Consider the following 15,115-nt stretch of genomic DNA (forward strand, 5'->3'; position numbering starts at 1 on the left):
TGAATTGGAAATATACAATGGAGTGCATATTGCAACCTCGCAAAACGACGCAGGACGAAGAGAGGAAAGCACAGGACAATATACAGCGCACAGGTGTTTCACTCGTAGCAGTTCTGGCAGTTTAGAGTGCATATTTTGCATGATGCACTCGCTCTGAATACATTCCAATCGAAAAGTTATGACGGACTGCTGTGTTTCACAGTCACCGGCTGCCCTGAAAAAGGACAGCGTTCATTTTGTCTCCCTTGATAATGACAGTATAGACTATACCATGGTCGCCCAATTCCACAGGATTATGTTGCTTTTGTTGTTTTGAACGTAAGGGCTGTTCGCAAGGCCCCAAGTTTCTCAGGTATACAAGCAGCGCGTAGAGTGACCTGCCAAATATAATATTTTAGCTTAGCTAACACCTTCTTTTCTACAATTCTCTGGGGTGCCTTTGTGTTATTACAGCAGGATATATAAAACAATTTTATACATTAATGGCAAGTTTAGCTCCCAAGTGGTCCGTCGCCTCACTGCTCTGGATTGAAAAGCTGAGGAGACGTCTGAAACCAAATCGCCATATATTCTGAACTGGCGCCCTTAGTGGCTTGTACCACAACTAAATAAACCAGATGATTGCGTTTCCCTCTGGATGGTGTTGGCTACGCGTAGTTTGATGATGCGAAGCGACAACGTCTTCTAATTCACAGTGTTAGTTAGTTTTATTCTGGACAAATTTAACTAAAATATTAACTTTTTCTAACTAAACATGAAGAAAAATAAATAAAATCTGCTGTTTCACAAAGCAATATAAAAAAATCAGCCCCTGATAGCTACTTATTTTGAATCCAGTTGTCGTTACCAGGCAAAACTTGCAAAAGGAGCGGAGCAATCAAAGCTGCCTTACTTATTTCCGCTGAGCCGTCTGCTCCAATTGCCGAGAGACGCTGGCTTGCTGCCTCACTCAATATTTGTCGGCCTCGCCGGGTGGCTCGGTGGTTACGGCGCTCGGCGGCTGAACCGAAGGACGCGGGTTCGATCTAGGCCGAAGCGGCCGAATTTTGATGGAGGCAAAATTCTAGACGCCCGAGTACTCTGCGATGTCAGTGCACCTTAAAGAACCCCAGGTGGTCGAAATTTCCAGAGCCCTTCACTACGGCGTCCCTCATAGCCTGAGGTGGTTTGGGACGTTAAACCACAATAAACCAAACCAATCAATATTTGTCGGGCAGAACAATGGACCTCAGATTACGGTATGGGCTTGCGCTAATTGGAAAGTCACGCTTGAGATAAAGCGCGCAAAAAGCCGGGGACTAGTGAACGCGACCGGCAAGCTCTCATCTCTGCTTCCGTCATCAAAAGAATCGAAAAAAGTTCCTGTACGATATGGTTGGCCAAAAACACGAGTCACAGATTATAATAATGTGGTTTCGTGACGGCACTTTTTCACCAAAACTGCATACTAATTATAGAAAACAAACAATTCGTTTCTCATCGTTTTCTTTTTGGAATAATTTGCCACCTTCCTTGAAACAACAAAAATTACATAGGTGTAACTCGGAGCTCAACAATTTCCTAATATCGAGGTATAACTTTTTTTTTTTGAGGAGCCTTTATTCTGGTGCTGTTATGTGCTTGAATATCATACCTTTTAATATCTGCCTGTTTTAATATTTTTGTTTGTCGGGCCCCATCATATAGTAGAACGTTGCAATAGTGTTGATTTTTGTAAGAAATGGGAGCCTTATTCTTTCTGTACCGGTCTCGGAAATGCCGTCTTGCTCTATGTGAACGTTTCGTCATTCCTGCATTTTGTTATGAACAGGCTCATGTCCATTATGTTCGGGAGATCCCGTTTCAGTCTCCAACTACGAGACCTCCTCCTGGATACCGATTTCATGTACACACGTCCGTTAAAAATAGAAACGATCCTGATAAAATCGATCCTGAAAAGAGCCTTTTTTCCCTACTTGTGGTTTCATTGAAAGGGACACGAAATGGAAGGAAAATAATTCATCACTGGTTAAAAGACGCCTTTCTTTTGCGTCACGCAGCCACCACTTGTTTGCTTACTGGCGCGCAGAAGACAGGCTTGGCGCCAGGATATTCGTACTGAACTACAGCAAACAAGTAGAAGGGCGAGGGGTTATAATGCTTTCATGGAATTAAGATGAAACAAATATTAAACTAAACAATACGTCGCGACGAGAACTTCGCATATTCGCTTACCAGCGAGAGGGCGTATATTATACGGCTGCCTTACGGGGAAGTATCTTTGTCGCCAGGTTGCGAAAAAGGCGCTCGGAAAATTTGGATGTTGAACCACACGTATTAACACTCGCCCTTCAGCTTTCCTGGCCTATGTCATCGGCGCAAGTGCTTCTGGCCCGGTGGACAATCAATGCGACTTATAGCGATGTGCAGATGGTGCGATGTGTACCGAGGCGGCTGTGATCGGGACAAGAAAGGCCGCGACGCGTAATGACAGCGAGGCGCCTCTAAGCATGGTAAAAAAGGCGGCGAAGATCGCATGAAACATGCAAAACCGCGTCGAAAACAGAAAATTTGGCCCATCGGGCACGCCATTTTGATTAAAGCGACCTCGTGTTTTGTACGTGATGCAGCAATAAGTGATAAAGCTATGAGGAACTGTTACGTTCCTGGGAGTTCTGCCCACACTATTAAAGAGCACCGGCTATTTCGCTTTGCTCGTGACAGCGCGAGAAGCAAAAAATGGCAAACGCAGATCAACCGAGACGGCTGGATCAACAGCCAACTCCAAAGTATGTGAGGTAAGCAATGCGAAACTTATGCTTTTGATAACAATTTCTTCTGCGGACGGAGGTCTAATGCACAACTTTGCTTTGTATACTTATAATTACTGAAATTAGCAGCCATAAAAGGCGCCTTAAAGGGCGAACCAAAAGTTGTTTAATGGCTGTCTTTGGCGAATATACAACTGCAGCTGCAAATACGTTATCGTGATTGTTGGAAAAGTAATAGAAAAGTGAAGTATCCGGGTCAAAAGAATGCACTGGAATATGCTAGGCACGTTGTAAGATTGCTGTTATGGAGGAACACGACGCAAAAGATACCAACTCCGATACACTGCTTGAACAATCTCTGGTGTCATCGAGCCTTGGTATAATACCAGATTTTCTGAATTCCTCGCCGCAGCTGCAGTTGTCTCTACAAACCGGCCTGCCGCCGCCTTGCGGTCAGTGCAGCTGAACGGGAGAGTGGGACAAAACTTGCCCCAGCCTTCAGCGATGTCTTCACCCTGAAAGTGGCGCTGGCCATCGAGGCACCCTACCTGAAGGTTCGGTTACACTACACATAAATACACCCAGAAGGCAGAAGGTTGGACATCCGTCACCGTAGCTCAGTGGCTAAAGCACCGGACGTCAAATCTTGTCGTCGTGCGTCCGGATCCCACCGGTGGCGAGTGGGTTTTTTCTTATGGTTTCTTCTCAATTAATTTAAGTCATACAATAATTTCACTTTTATTTCTCGTATTAAGCAACACCACAACTTGAAAAAAATCTGTGTGCTCCTTGGTTTCGGGGAGTGCTGGCTTCCGTCCTGCATGTTGTAACGATCATCCATATACCTTAGCTTACGTTTAGGTCAGAACAGTAGAAACTTGCGTACTGTTCTTTTCTAGAGCAGCAACCATAGTCATCCATGAAGTCAGCAATAAAATTTCAATAAGAAAGGGCGTCAGGCAGGAAGACATGATCGCGCCAGTGCTATTCACCGCCTGTTTACAGGAGGTATTCCGAGGCCTGAACTGGGAACAGTTGGGGATAAGAGTTATTGTAAAATACCTAAATAATCTGCGATTCGCTGATGACATTCTCTTGCTGAGTCACTAAGGCGGTGGACTGCAAAGCATTATCAATGAGTTAGAGAGGCCGGGGAAAACGGCGGGTCTGAAAATTAAAATGCAAAAAACCAAAATAATGTTCAACAGAGTAGCAAGGGAACAGCAGTTCACAAGTGGTAGCAAGGTAGTGGAAGTGGTAAGGAAATACGTTTACTCAGGGCAGGTAGTGACCGCTGATCCGGATCGAGGGAAATAACTAGAAGGATAAGAATGGGGTGGAGCTCATATGGCAGATTCCCTTAGATCATGAACGGCAATTTACCAATATCGCTCAAGAGAAGTGTATACAACATTTGTCTCTTACTGGTACTCAGCTATGGAGCAGAAACGTGGAGGCTAACAAAAAGGGTTCGGATTAAGTTAAGGACGACACAGCGAGCTATGGAAAGAGAAATGATAGGCGTAACGTTAAGAAACCGGAAGCAGGCAGCGTGGGTGAAGGAACCAACAAGGGTTAATGATACCCTTGCCGAAATCAAGAGGAAGAAGTGGGTTTCGGCAGGGCATGCAATGCGAAGGCGAGATAACCGCTGGCCATAAAGGATAGTAGCGGAGTGGATTCCAAGAGAAGGCAAGCGTACTAGGGGGCGGCAGAAAGTTAGGTAGGTGGATCATATTAGTAAGTTTGCGTGGATACGGTGGGCGCAGCTGAGGACACGGTTAATTGGAGAGACATAGATGCCCTGCAGTGGTCGTAGTCATGCTGATGATCATGAAATAAAGAGCCAAAAATGTGCAAATTTCGCCCAAAATCTTATTTTCATTTAAGTTAAAGGGAGTCGAATTAGGGAATAATATACAACAAACGTTTTTCACCTATCATCTGTCGTTGCATAGAATTCGGGTCTGAAATGCGACTTTGCATTTCCAACAAAGGGGCAACCCTGTGCTCTTAACACGCGGCTGCCATATGCGTATGCAGCATGAATGTGGGTAGAGCAGTGTTAATATTCTTTATTCACACATTGCAGTCTTAGATTTCTTCCTTCACTGGCAAGCATACTCTAGGACGTGTAAGTACTTTGTCAATCCCACGAAGCAAACCTTACGTCACAGTCCTTCACAGCGTCACTTGGTGACGATGATTGCAGCGTAACGATGGCGCCCATGTGCTAGCAGAAAGTGTTCCAGCGATCTCATCTTCATGTTACTTTGAAGATGCCGCCGCCAACCTAGAAGAGCAAATGCAAAAGATCAGGTTAGGTATTAAATGGCAACTGCATCACTTTTGAAGAATTCGGGGATATTTAAGGATTCGAATCTAAGTGGGCTGGAGGTAAATCTTGCCAAGTTTTTTTTTCCCGCTAGAATGACGTAATCGAAGAATAAGTTCTAGGCTTCTCCTCAAAGCACCCGAGAATCTCGGTGCGATGGCACGGACGGTACGGTTTCGAATTTGCGCTGCTGACCAAGCGCTCGGTAAGCTTTGGCTTCGGTAGCGCTGGTTCTCTATCCTAACAGCAATCGTTTATTGGTTAAAAATAAAGCACTACCGCAGACATCTTCTTTCGCGCCCCATTTGGCGCGTTGTGCTGTGGAGATTTGAAGGCCGTCAGGTTTATATACGGTGATTGCGTAACTATTTTAACTGCTGGCCCAAAAGGACATGGTGTGCTTTTTCTGCATGTTTCACACTTTAGACCCCTTACGTCCATCGAATTCTAAAACCTCTGCGTTGCTCTTTAAAAACCGCTCCGTATTGTTCGATCGCGCAGTACGTTTCATTATAGAGAAGCGGACATAAACGCCAGAGAAAACAGGGTAGGAGGTCAGAGAAGCTGCCGCTGCCGTGAATATGCCTCGAGAGACTAATTAGAAGTCATTAGTAGAGGTAGACCAGGAAAGAAGTAGGAGGTCACTCATGACCTCGTGTGTGAGTATGCCACAGAAAAACAGCCTGAGGGGCGAGTTGGTGCATGATGAAATGAACGCTGGCGCAACAAGTACACTAATTAGAAAGGAAGAAAGGGACCCCACATGCGTGTCCCTTTTTTGTTAGTGTCCTTGTTACGCTAGCGTTCATTTCATAATGAGTATGTCACATTATATCAGAACATAGTGAGGGAACAACTTTGACTCCAGTGCGAGTGCATACGCATGATACAGATACACATAAAACGCAGGCAGACCAATAATACCTCCTAATCTATAAGATGTGCTCGAACACCGACTGCAGACATTAGTGGCGCGCTTGACTCGTCCGGGTGTGCTGTATGTCGAACATTCTTGTAAAAAAAATTTGTATATTGAAATATTCGAAGTTATTTTTAAGGAAATATTGAAGATAACGTTCCAATCTTCCGATATGTAGCAAAATGCTTCTTTTAGTCAGTTTCTATTACTCGCATCAAGTATCAAAGGCTGCTATAAAAAAAACAATGGTGAATGCTTTTTAGGATACCAACAACATTAAAAAACCAAAATTCAAGCCTGCCGATGGGAGATCTGCGGATATATTGATTATTCTGGTGAAATATAACAATATATAAAAAATTTGCGTTAATAAACTGGTTCCCACGAAAAAAAATTGTTTCACCCAGAATTGTGGGAATTTTTTAGCAGGGGGCCTTTTTTGAGAGCCAGTGTTTCACCACGAAAGAGCATGCAGGAAGCGGCGCACTGGATATTTGATATCTGCCGCACGTTAGCACATCTGAAAGCAGCTGCAGTGATATTAGCACTTATGCCGACCTTCTGATCAAGCGGACTAAACAACGGTTAATAAGGAATGCTTACGGGCGGAGTCTCACTTTGTGTTCGCCAGAGGATTTAAGTAATTTTATGGCGTCAGTGGACGTCCTGCACCTGTCTAAATAAGTTCTTTAGGGATGCAATTTAGTACTATGTGTGAATTAACTTTTTATATCCGGCACTAAGCAGTTCCGTTGCAATTAGATGAATCTAGCAAACAGTCAGTGCATTCAGTAATTGAAGTAGGCAGCCCAGATGGCCCACAACTATTCTCTAGTTGGAACTAAGTACCTTGCTGAAAATTTTTAAAAGTTTAAATTTTAAAAAGTGCAATCATAATAAATGGTTTAAATTATTTACTCTGGAAACGAATTTCTCTAAAAAGCTTTTTGACACGTTCAAATATCGGTGCTATGATCCAGAAGAAATCGTGAATTTGTTTTTGAAACCATATTCTTGAAAATTACTGAGCTATTTCATGCTAACGCTCTCTATAGAATACGAACGGACGAATAAAAAGTGAAGTTTGACAAGCTGGGCTAGCACTAAGCGTTAGATGAATCGTACTCATTCGTGGGAGCGTAATCATGCAGTTCTTTGTTCTTAGGGTCGGTATTTAACGCGTGGTAATTGGACAAGGCCTTCCAAATTTCAGAGATCCATGCTGGTCGCCTCGGACGTGCTTTTCGCGTGTGACTGGCGCTGGCCGCGAGAGTCACCTTGTGTCTCTGCCTGAGCCGTCTTTTACCACCGAGTCGGCGGTGTGACCTCCGCCTACGGTGATCTCTCGCAGCCGGGAAATTGTCAGCTCTCGGGCCTCTTGCATGGACACAGTGAAGTCGTAGTCTCGTTCTAAGGCCTGCTTCACTTCGACGCTCATAATGGAGTCGATGCCCAGCTCACCGAGGCTTGTTTTTGGGTCGAGGCTCGAGGGATCTTTGATACCTGCGGGAACATTAACAGAAGTAACAGTGTAAATGTAGTTAAGCAAACATGGAAGGGGATTGAGGGGCTCGTTGTAAATATGACAGAGGGCACATGAGATTTTTTTTAATTAATTAATTTATTTTTTGGTGTTGATCAATTTAGAATATTACTAAATATGTCATCGCTTAAAGCTAATTGATTAGAAAAGCAGAAGAAAAAACAACCACATGCCGCCGGTGGGATCCGAACCCACGACCTCCGGATTACGCGTCCGGTGCTCTACCTCTGAGCTACGGCGACGGCTGTCAAACCTTCTGCATTCGGGGGTATTTTATGTTTACAAGTAACCTAACCTTGAGAGTGTTCATCAGCGCCACCCACGTTCATTTGCGGCGGACGTAGAACGTCCTTACTTACCGCAGGTGTGACGTAGAACGTCATCGAACGGAGATGGTGGAAGCTGTGTGAGAACCCTCTTATGCTTCCTATGGCGTCAAGGCTGCCAGAATCGAGGCCCTCGCTAAGCAATTAAGCAAACAAGGAAGGGGAATGAGGGGCTCGTTGTAAATATGACGGAAGTGTATTTTTTAAAATTAGTGCAAAAACGAATGAGCCATATTCTTGTGCATTATTCTGCAAGAGTTGAAGAAAGAGCGCACGGTGCTACGTTGCGCCACCTGTTGTGAAATAAATGAGCGTCATTTGGGTCTTATGTCGACCAGTACCCTAAACAGATCGGCCGACTCTCATATCTGATCCCCTAATATTCGCCATCACAGAATAGGGCGGGCGGAGTGAGAAGATTAGAGATAAGTTTATAAGAATTTTTTACGCATACCTAAGCTCATTCTTGCCATGGTCGCCTTGTACATCATCATCATAATCACCATCAGCCTGACTACTCCCTTTGCAGGGCAAAGGCCTCTCCCATGTCTTTCCAATTAACCCTGTCCTTCGCCAGCTGCGGCCACCGTATCCCCGCAAACTTCTTAATCTCATCCGCCCACCTAATTTTCTGCCACCCACTGCTACGCTTGCCTTCACTTGGAATCCAATCCGTTAGCCTTAAGGACCAGCGGTTATCTTGCCTTCGCATTACATGCCCTGCCCAAGCCCACTTCTTCCTCTTGATTTCAACTAGGATGTCATTAACCCACGTTTGTTCCCTCACCCACTCCGCCCTCTTTCGATCTCTTAACGTTACACCTATCATTTTTCTTTCCATAGCTCCCTGCGTTGTCCTTAGCTTAAGCTGGACCCTCTTTGTTAGCCTCCACGTTTCTGCCCCATATGTGAGTACCTGTAAGATACAGCTGTTGTATACTTTCCTCTTGACAGATATTGGCAAACTGCCATTCATGATCTGAGATAACAGCAGCAACAAAGGTCAAAAATTCAACGGGCACTTTGACTGTCTAAAGTGCGTAGAGGCGAAAGCGTTCTCCGCACCACTTTCGCAGCTTCTGCAGCACTGGTGGCGCCACATTTAATTGAGTACTATTTACTAAGTGATGACAAATAACTAATTAACGATTAATTACTGATTAATGCCTGAATACTAATTAACTGGCAATTAATGACGCTTAAGCTTTGCTTTAGGAGTGGAATGCGACAGCGTGTTTTAGCGCTGCCAGGGAGTCCACGGAACACCACCACGCATTCGGCGCGATGCCTTGCCCTTTGAACGCAACGCTTCTTGAGGAAAGGAAATGGCGCAGTAATTCTCTGCCACCTCGATGGACACCTGAACCGCACCGTAGAGGAAGGGAGGAAGTGGGACTGAAAGAAGACAAAGAGGGCCCGTAATGAAGAAAATGAAAATTGTATTCGAGGAAAGGAAATTACGCAGTAACTGTCGCACATCTCTCGGTGGACACCCGTCAATATTCAGGGGGGGGCACTTTTTTTACCTAAAGTGTGGTCACTGATGTGTGGTTAAGATGTTAAGCTTCGCCTCTAAGAGTGGAACGCGACAGCGTCTTGCAACGCTGCCAGGGAGCCCATAGAACGCCATCGACCATTCGGTTCTACGCCTCGCTCGTTGGTAAATTGGTTTTTGAGGGAAGGAAATGTATCTGTCTCTCATATCTCGGTGGACACCTAAACCTCGCCGGAAGGGAAGGGAGGAGGATGGGAGTGAGCGAAGACACCGTATTCACTAGACCCGCCTTTGTTCATTCCAGACCTTCGAGCTGGCATCGCGGAGTGAGTCCCCCTCCGGCTTTCGAGGGGAGCGGACGCGGCATGGCTCTCTCCGTGCGAGGTCCTTTCACCGGCGACGGCCGGGGTGCGCGCGTCAATCACCCCCCCACCCCGAGGGGTACAGGTTCGTGCTACCGTCACTGCCTTCGCACGAAGGCCTGAAGGATTGCGTGTTTCTACATTGCGACGTGGATGGCAGGCCTTATAAGATCGAGGATTTTCGAACGCCGCTCGAAGAAACTGGTGTTTTGAAGGCCGTGGCAGGAATCGGCCCGTACCAGATGGGACACGTGTGGCTGCTCAAGCTGCGCACTCAAGAGGCCAAGGACGCGCTGGTGCAAGCCGGTGGTTTGGAGGTGAAGGGGCGGTACTGTGCCGTCATCGATCCGGTGCATAGAGAGATAACCGCGAAGATCCACTGGGTTCCTTTCTACGTGCCGGATGAGACCCTTCGAAAGATCCTGAGTGAGTTTGGGGAGGTGATAGACATCCGCTTGGAAGAATGGCATGCGAGTGGTTTCGAGCTTGCGGAATCGACGACCCGTGTTGCTCGCATTGTCCTCAAGGAAGGCGTCACCCCGGATTCCCTCCCGGACCTTTTCAAACTAGCCGACGGCCCTGCACTCGTCGTCGTGCCCGGGAGGGCGCCGACTTGTCTGCGCTGCAAACTCAAGGGCCACATTCGCCGGGAGCGCCAGACACCAAGATGCAGCAAATGTCACGCGTTTGGACATGAACGCATGGATTGCGTTCGTACGTACGCCATCGTAGCCGGGGCAACCAGGGTGGCTGAGGAGACCAGCCTCCTGATGGACGAAGAGGAGGCTGAGAAGGCAGCTTCCTCGGAAGACAGGGCAAAAGGCAGTACAGTGCAAACAGCGAGTGGCGAGGATAAAGCGCCAGCCGATGTCTTGACTAACGAGGAAGGGAAAATTCAGGCAAGCACGGCTGCGGTGAAAGAGCCAGCAGCGAGCCAAGGTCAACAGCCGGGGAGCGCCGCAGCTGCCTCACGAAACGAAGCTTCGAGCAGCGGAATTCAAGGAGCCAAAGCACAGGATTCCGGGAAAAACGACACCGACACCACAGACGCCATGGACGCCCAGCCAGCGTCGACAAAGAGGCGCCTGGAGAAGGCGGAGGGTGCAGTGGGGGAGCAGCGGCTCAACCAGCTCGAGAAGGAATGGAAGGTTGCAAGAGGGAAGAAAGGGAAATATGTGCGCCCTTCCCGTGCGTCATCGCTGTCACGCGTCGACGGCGACCCTTCCCTGGAACAGAGCAGGAGTTGTGCAGGCGAGTAATCGCCTTGCTTTGGGTGAGCCCTCGCTTTCACAATGGCTCCTGTGCTCGCGCCTCTCTGGCTAGCCACACTGAACGTGCGCGGCCTCGGAAGTAAGAGGAAGCAGTACCAACTAAAAAAGCTAATGGTGGAAAGGGAACTGGATGTAGTCGCGGTACAGGAGACAAAAGTGGAGAGCGAGGGCCGCACTGACTGCATGGTGAGCCCGTTCCGTGGTCTTTATGATGTGTGCGTCAGCCACGCTGCTGGGACATCGGCCGGTTGCTGTTTGTTTTTGAGGAAATCGGCTGGGTTTGTGGTAGAAAGTGTCACTAGTTGTTTGGAGGGACGTTATGTCATGTGTGACTTTAAACACGGAGATTTAGATGTTCGTGCTTTGTGCATCTATGCGCCGACAAAAGCTAAAGAGAGACTGGGTTTTTTTGAAAACGTTGCTGACTTGTTTAGATGCAGTAGGCATCTCCTTGTTATTGGCGACTTCAACTGTGTATGCGAAATGGAGGACAGAACGCCAGCCAACACCTGCAGAGATGCAAGTGCGGTATATCTGGCAGACCTTATAAGTGAGGTAGACTTTCTGGATGGGGCCTATTTGGCAAGAGGTGGCAAGCGTCAACATTTCACTCATTATCAAGGATCTAGCCATGCTAGATTGGATCGTGTTTACATATCGTCACCACTTGCTCCTAACTGTGAGGACTATGTGGTGGAGCCAGTTTCCTTTAGTGACCACAGTTTGGTTATGGTATCACTAGGTAGAAAGAAAAGGAAGAAGGTTGAATGGGGCTTGTGGAAACTCAACGCGGATTTGTTAAATGATGACGCGTTTGTTTTGGGAACGAAGGAAGAATTACACGCACTTTTAATATCAGACGGAAGGTCCATAACTGAACGATGGGAAACCTTTAAACAAAAGGTTAAAATGAAAGCAATAGAAAGAGGGGGTGAGTTGAAGCGTAATGCGCAGAAGGAAGAGAAAAGCTTTAGACAGGAGCTAGAAGCGCTGCTTCAAATAGAAGCCCAACTCCCCGGCGGGTTCGGGCAGGAAATACTAGCAATAAAATGAAAGCTTCAGAAACTAGACGAAAATAAGTATAGAGGAGCAATAATACGTGCACGGGGAGGAAAGCTACTGGCTGGTGAGGCTCCAACTAAGCGTGCCTTATCAGACGAAAAAGCATATGCTAGAGCTAAAGAGATATTAGAGATAGATTACAAGGGGAAAACAACGCACGATCAAGCTGGTATTAAGAACGACTTTGAGGATTACTACACGGAATTTTTCGGCCACAGATTACCCGATAAACCGGGGATTGAAGAAATTTTTTTCACAGTAGTGCCTACGCTGGACCTTGATAATACAACGGCACTCGAAAGAGATATCACCGTTGGTGAAGTCGAAAGAGCCATCGACGAACTAAACCTTGGAAAATCGCCAGGTCCAGATGGACTGAGTGCCGCTTTTTACAAAGAGTTTAAACCTGGTGTCGCTGTGGCCTTGCATGGGGTATTCGTGGAGTCATTCGAGTGTGGATTATTGCCGCCCTCTTTTACGCGCGCTCACACAGTTTTGATTCCAAAAACTAAAGAGGAAGTGAAACTTCGCACGGCCACTGGATACAGACCAATCACAGTAACAAACGTAGACTACAAGGTGCTGATGAAGGTGTTGGCGAGACGACTCCAGGCTGTAATCCAGGATTTAATCGGCCCCCATCAAACATTTGGTATTAAAAACAGGACGATACACACGAACATCCATGTGGCCAGGAGTGTTTTAGAACTTTGTGATAGCGAATCCCTGCAGGTAGCCATGCTGCAGATCGATCTCGCTAAGGCATTTGACAGGGTGCCACATGACATCCTCTTTGATTTGTTGGACTATGTTGGTGTTGGTAAAGTTATACGCGATGGTGTAAAAATGGCGTACAGAAACTGCACCACAAATCTTGTCATAAATGGTGAACTGTCGCGCCGTATAGATGTACGCTCATCTGTACGCCAAGGTTGTCCATTGTCGCCGCTGTTGTTCTCACTGTTCCTTGAACCACTCTGTCAGAAAATTTTGCAGAACGAAGAAATACGTGGTTTTGGCTTCCACACGTGTGAAGTTCGTGTGCTTGCTTACGCGGATGACGTTGCCTTTTTTGCATCGGACAGGGAAAGCATTACGGCTGTACTGAAAACAACACCAGATTTTTGTGCCCAGAGTGGGAGCATGTTAAACATAGATAAGTGCATTGGTTTGTGGCATGGCGCATGGGACATGACTCCAGATGTATTTGAAAATATTCACTGGTCCACTACACCGAGCACATATCTTGGGGTGCCTCTTGATTGCTATCGTGAAAGCGATTCGGTCTGGAGCAAGAAGGCCGGTAAAATGAGAGAGATGACATCTAAATGGCGTGGGCGCGACCTTTCAGTGTTCGCGCGTGCCACGGTATGTAATGTTTGTCTAGCAGCAAAGATAATGTACATCTTGCAGGTGTTGTACTGTACACGGGTGAATATACAGAAGTTCCATCGCATCTTTGCGACATTTATATGGCAGTCCAGTTGGGAGAGAACCTCCCGAACGAATCTTTTTCGGCGAGTCGCCGAGGGGGGTCTGTCCCTCTCTCACTTGTTTTTAAGCCAAGTGGTCCTGCGCTTCATGTTTCTCCGCGAAAGAAGAAACGCTTTCCTCCAGTGTTTTGCTCAGTTTATGTTGCCAAATGCACTCCCAGACTTTGTAATCTCCTCTGCCGGAGGTGGTCGCTACAGTGTGTCCCGTTACCTCCGTGAAGTTGTCGCATCTTATCGATTTTTTGTCACCCGTTTTTCCAGAGAATATTTGGCAACTGTGAAGAAAAGGCCCGCTCCCTTGTATCGGTCGGCCTTTGGGGCCTCACCAGGACAAAATGTGTTAAAGAGGGTAAGAAGAATGTGGGTAACGCCTTCAGCAAAAACTTTCTTCTTTCAGCTGCACACAGGTACCTTACCTGTTAAAAGCTGGTTACATGAAAGAGACATGTACGTCCCGTGGGGCACCCATTGCCTTCTGTGTAGGAAGGAGAAAACAATTGACCATGTTTTTGTCGACTGTAATAATGCAATCTTCTTTTGGGACGTGTTGCAGCGAACCATAAAGAAAGATTTGCTGCTCACTCCGCACGGCATTAGGGTTCTGCCTGTCGAAGACGACGGAGCCATATGACACCATTTTTCTACCTGGCTTGCATGCAGTCTGGAGTAGTGCCATGGCATATCGCCATTGCGATCCTGGAGCCAGATCTGTGTATTAATATTTTGTTGAGAGTGTCCTGAAAATTTACGATATGTTAAAAGACCGAGGTTTTGACGAAGAAATTGTATCCCTTTTCCAGAATCTATCCCAACTGAAGAAGTTGGAATGGTCGCTGGAAGCGAGGAGTGCTGTAGCCATGTAAATAGCCATGTAAATAGTCACATATGTTGTAATGCACTGTATTCCCACGCCTTTGAAGGCAATAAAGAAAAAAAAAGCTGGCATGGCGGAGTGGATAGCATGCTCGTCTCGCACGCCGAAGACCAGGGTTCGATTCCCGAGCTCGACAAATTTCCTTCTCGGTTTTATTTATTTATATGGCACGACTATAAAAGTTAATTAGGCTAATTGGGTAATTAAGCAAATAACCAAGCCCAGTCCCACTTACTTGAGAGAGAGAGAGAGAGACTCTTTAATGAAGAGCAGAGAATTTAGCCGGCGTTTAAAAATCGCTGGCATGCTACTATGCGTAGGGAGGGGAATTTGGGAGATAAAGACAGAAGAAGAGCAGAGTGGAAGAGGTAAAAAAAAAACCGAAGATAAAATGCGGCCATGAAATGGGTACTAAGGATGCAATGCCGAGTATTGATGTAACCTATGGAGTGAAGGAGTACATAGTCCGTCAAATGGGCTGACGAAGTTCACTGCATGAAGAATGCATGAAGGTGACGTGCAAGTGATTTTAAAGCTTATCGAGATGTCCAATGTCTTTTAAATACAGTCTAGCCCGGTTATAACGAAGTCGGCGGGAATCGGAAATCACTTCGCTATATCCGCTATTTCGTACTATGCAGACTACGAAAAAAAAAAATGCAAACATCGGCATACCGATGGCGTC

The 15,115-nt window shown here is 46.5% G+C and overlaps 2 protein-coding genes across 2 annotated transcripts in view; one reads left to right on the forward strand and one right to left on the reverse strand.

Annotated features, from left to right (window-relative positions):
• Positions 1–7,277: 7,277 nt before the first annotated feature.
• The window catches only part of LOC149346098 (fatty acid synthase-like), an 85,216-nt gene continuing 77,378 nt past the window's right edge, over positions 7,278–15,115 (reverse strand). The window contains exon 24 of the mRNA XM_089541251.1: positions 7,278–7,507. Coding sequence (XP_089397377.1) covers positions 7,278–7,507 — 230 coding nt within the window. The remainder of the gene's footprint in view (positions 7,508–15,115) is intronic.
• Positions 9,865–11,466, forward strand: LOC149346099 (uncharacterized). The gene has a single exon (XM_089586330.1). It carries the CDS (start codon positions 9,973–9,975, stop codon positions 10,987–10,989), a length of 1,017 nt encoding a protein of 338 aa, XP_089442456.1. The 5' UTR covers positions 9,865–9,972; the 3' UTR covers positions 10,990–11,466.

Source organism: Amblyomma mixtum, chromosome 4 (genome assembly GCF_055824585.1).
Source record: "Amblyomma mixtum isolate Tamu chromosome 4, ASM5582458v1, whole genome shotgun sequence".
In the NCBI taxonomy this organism is placed as follows: Eukaryota; Metazoa; Arthropoda; class Arachnida; order Ixodida; family Ixodidae; genus Amblyomma; species Amblyomma mixtum.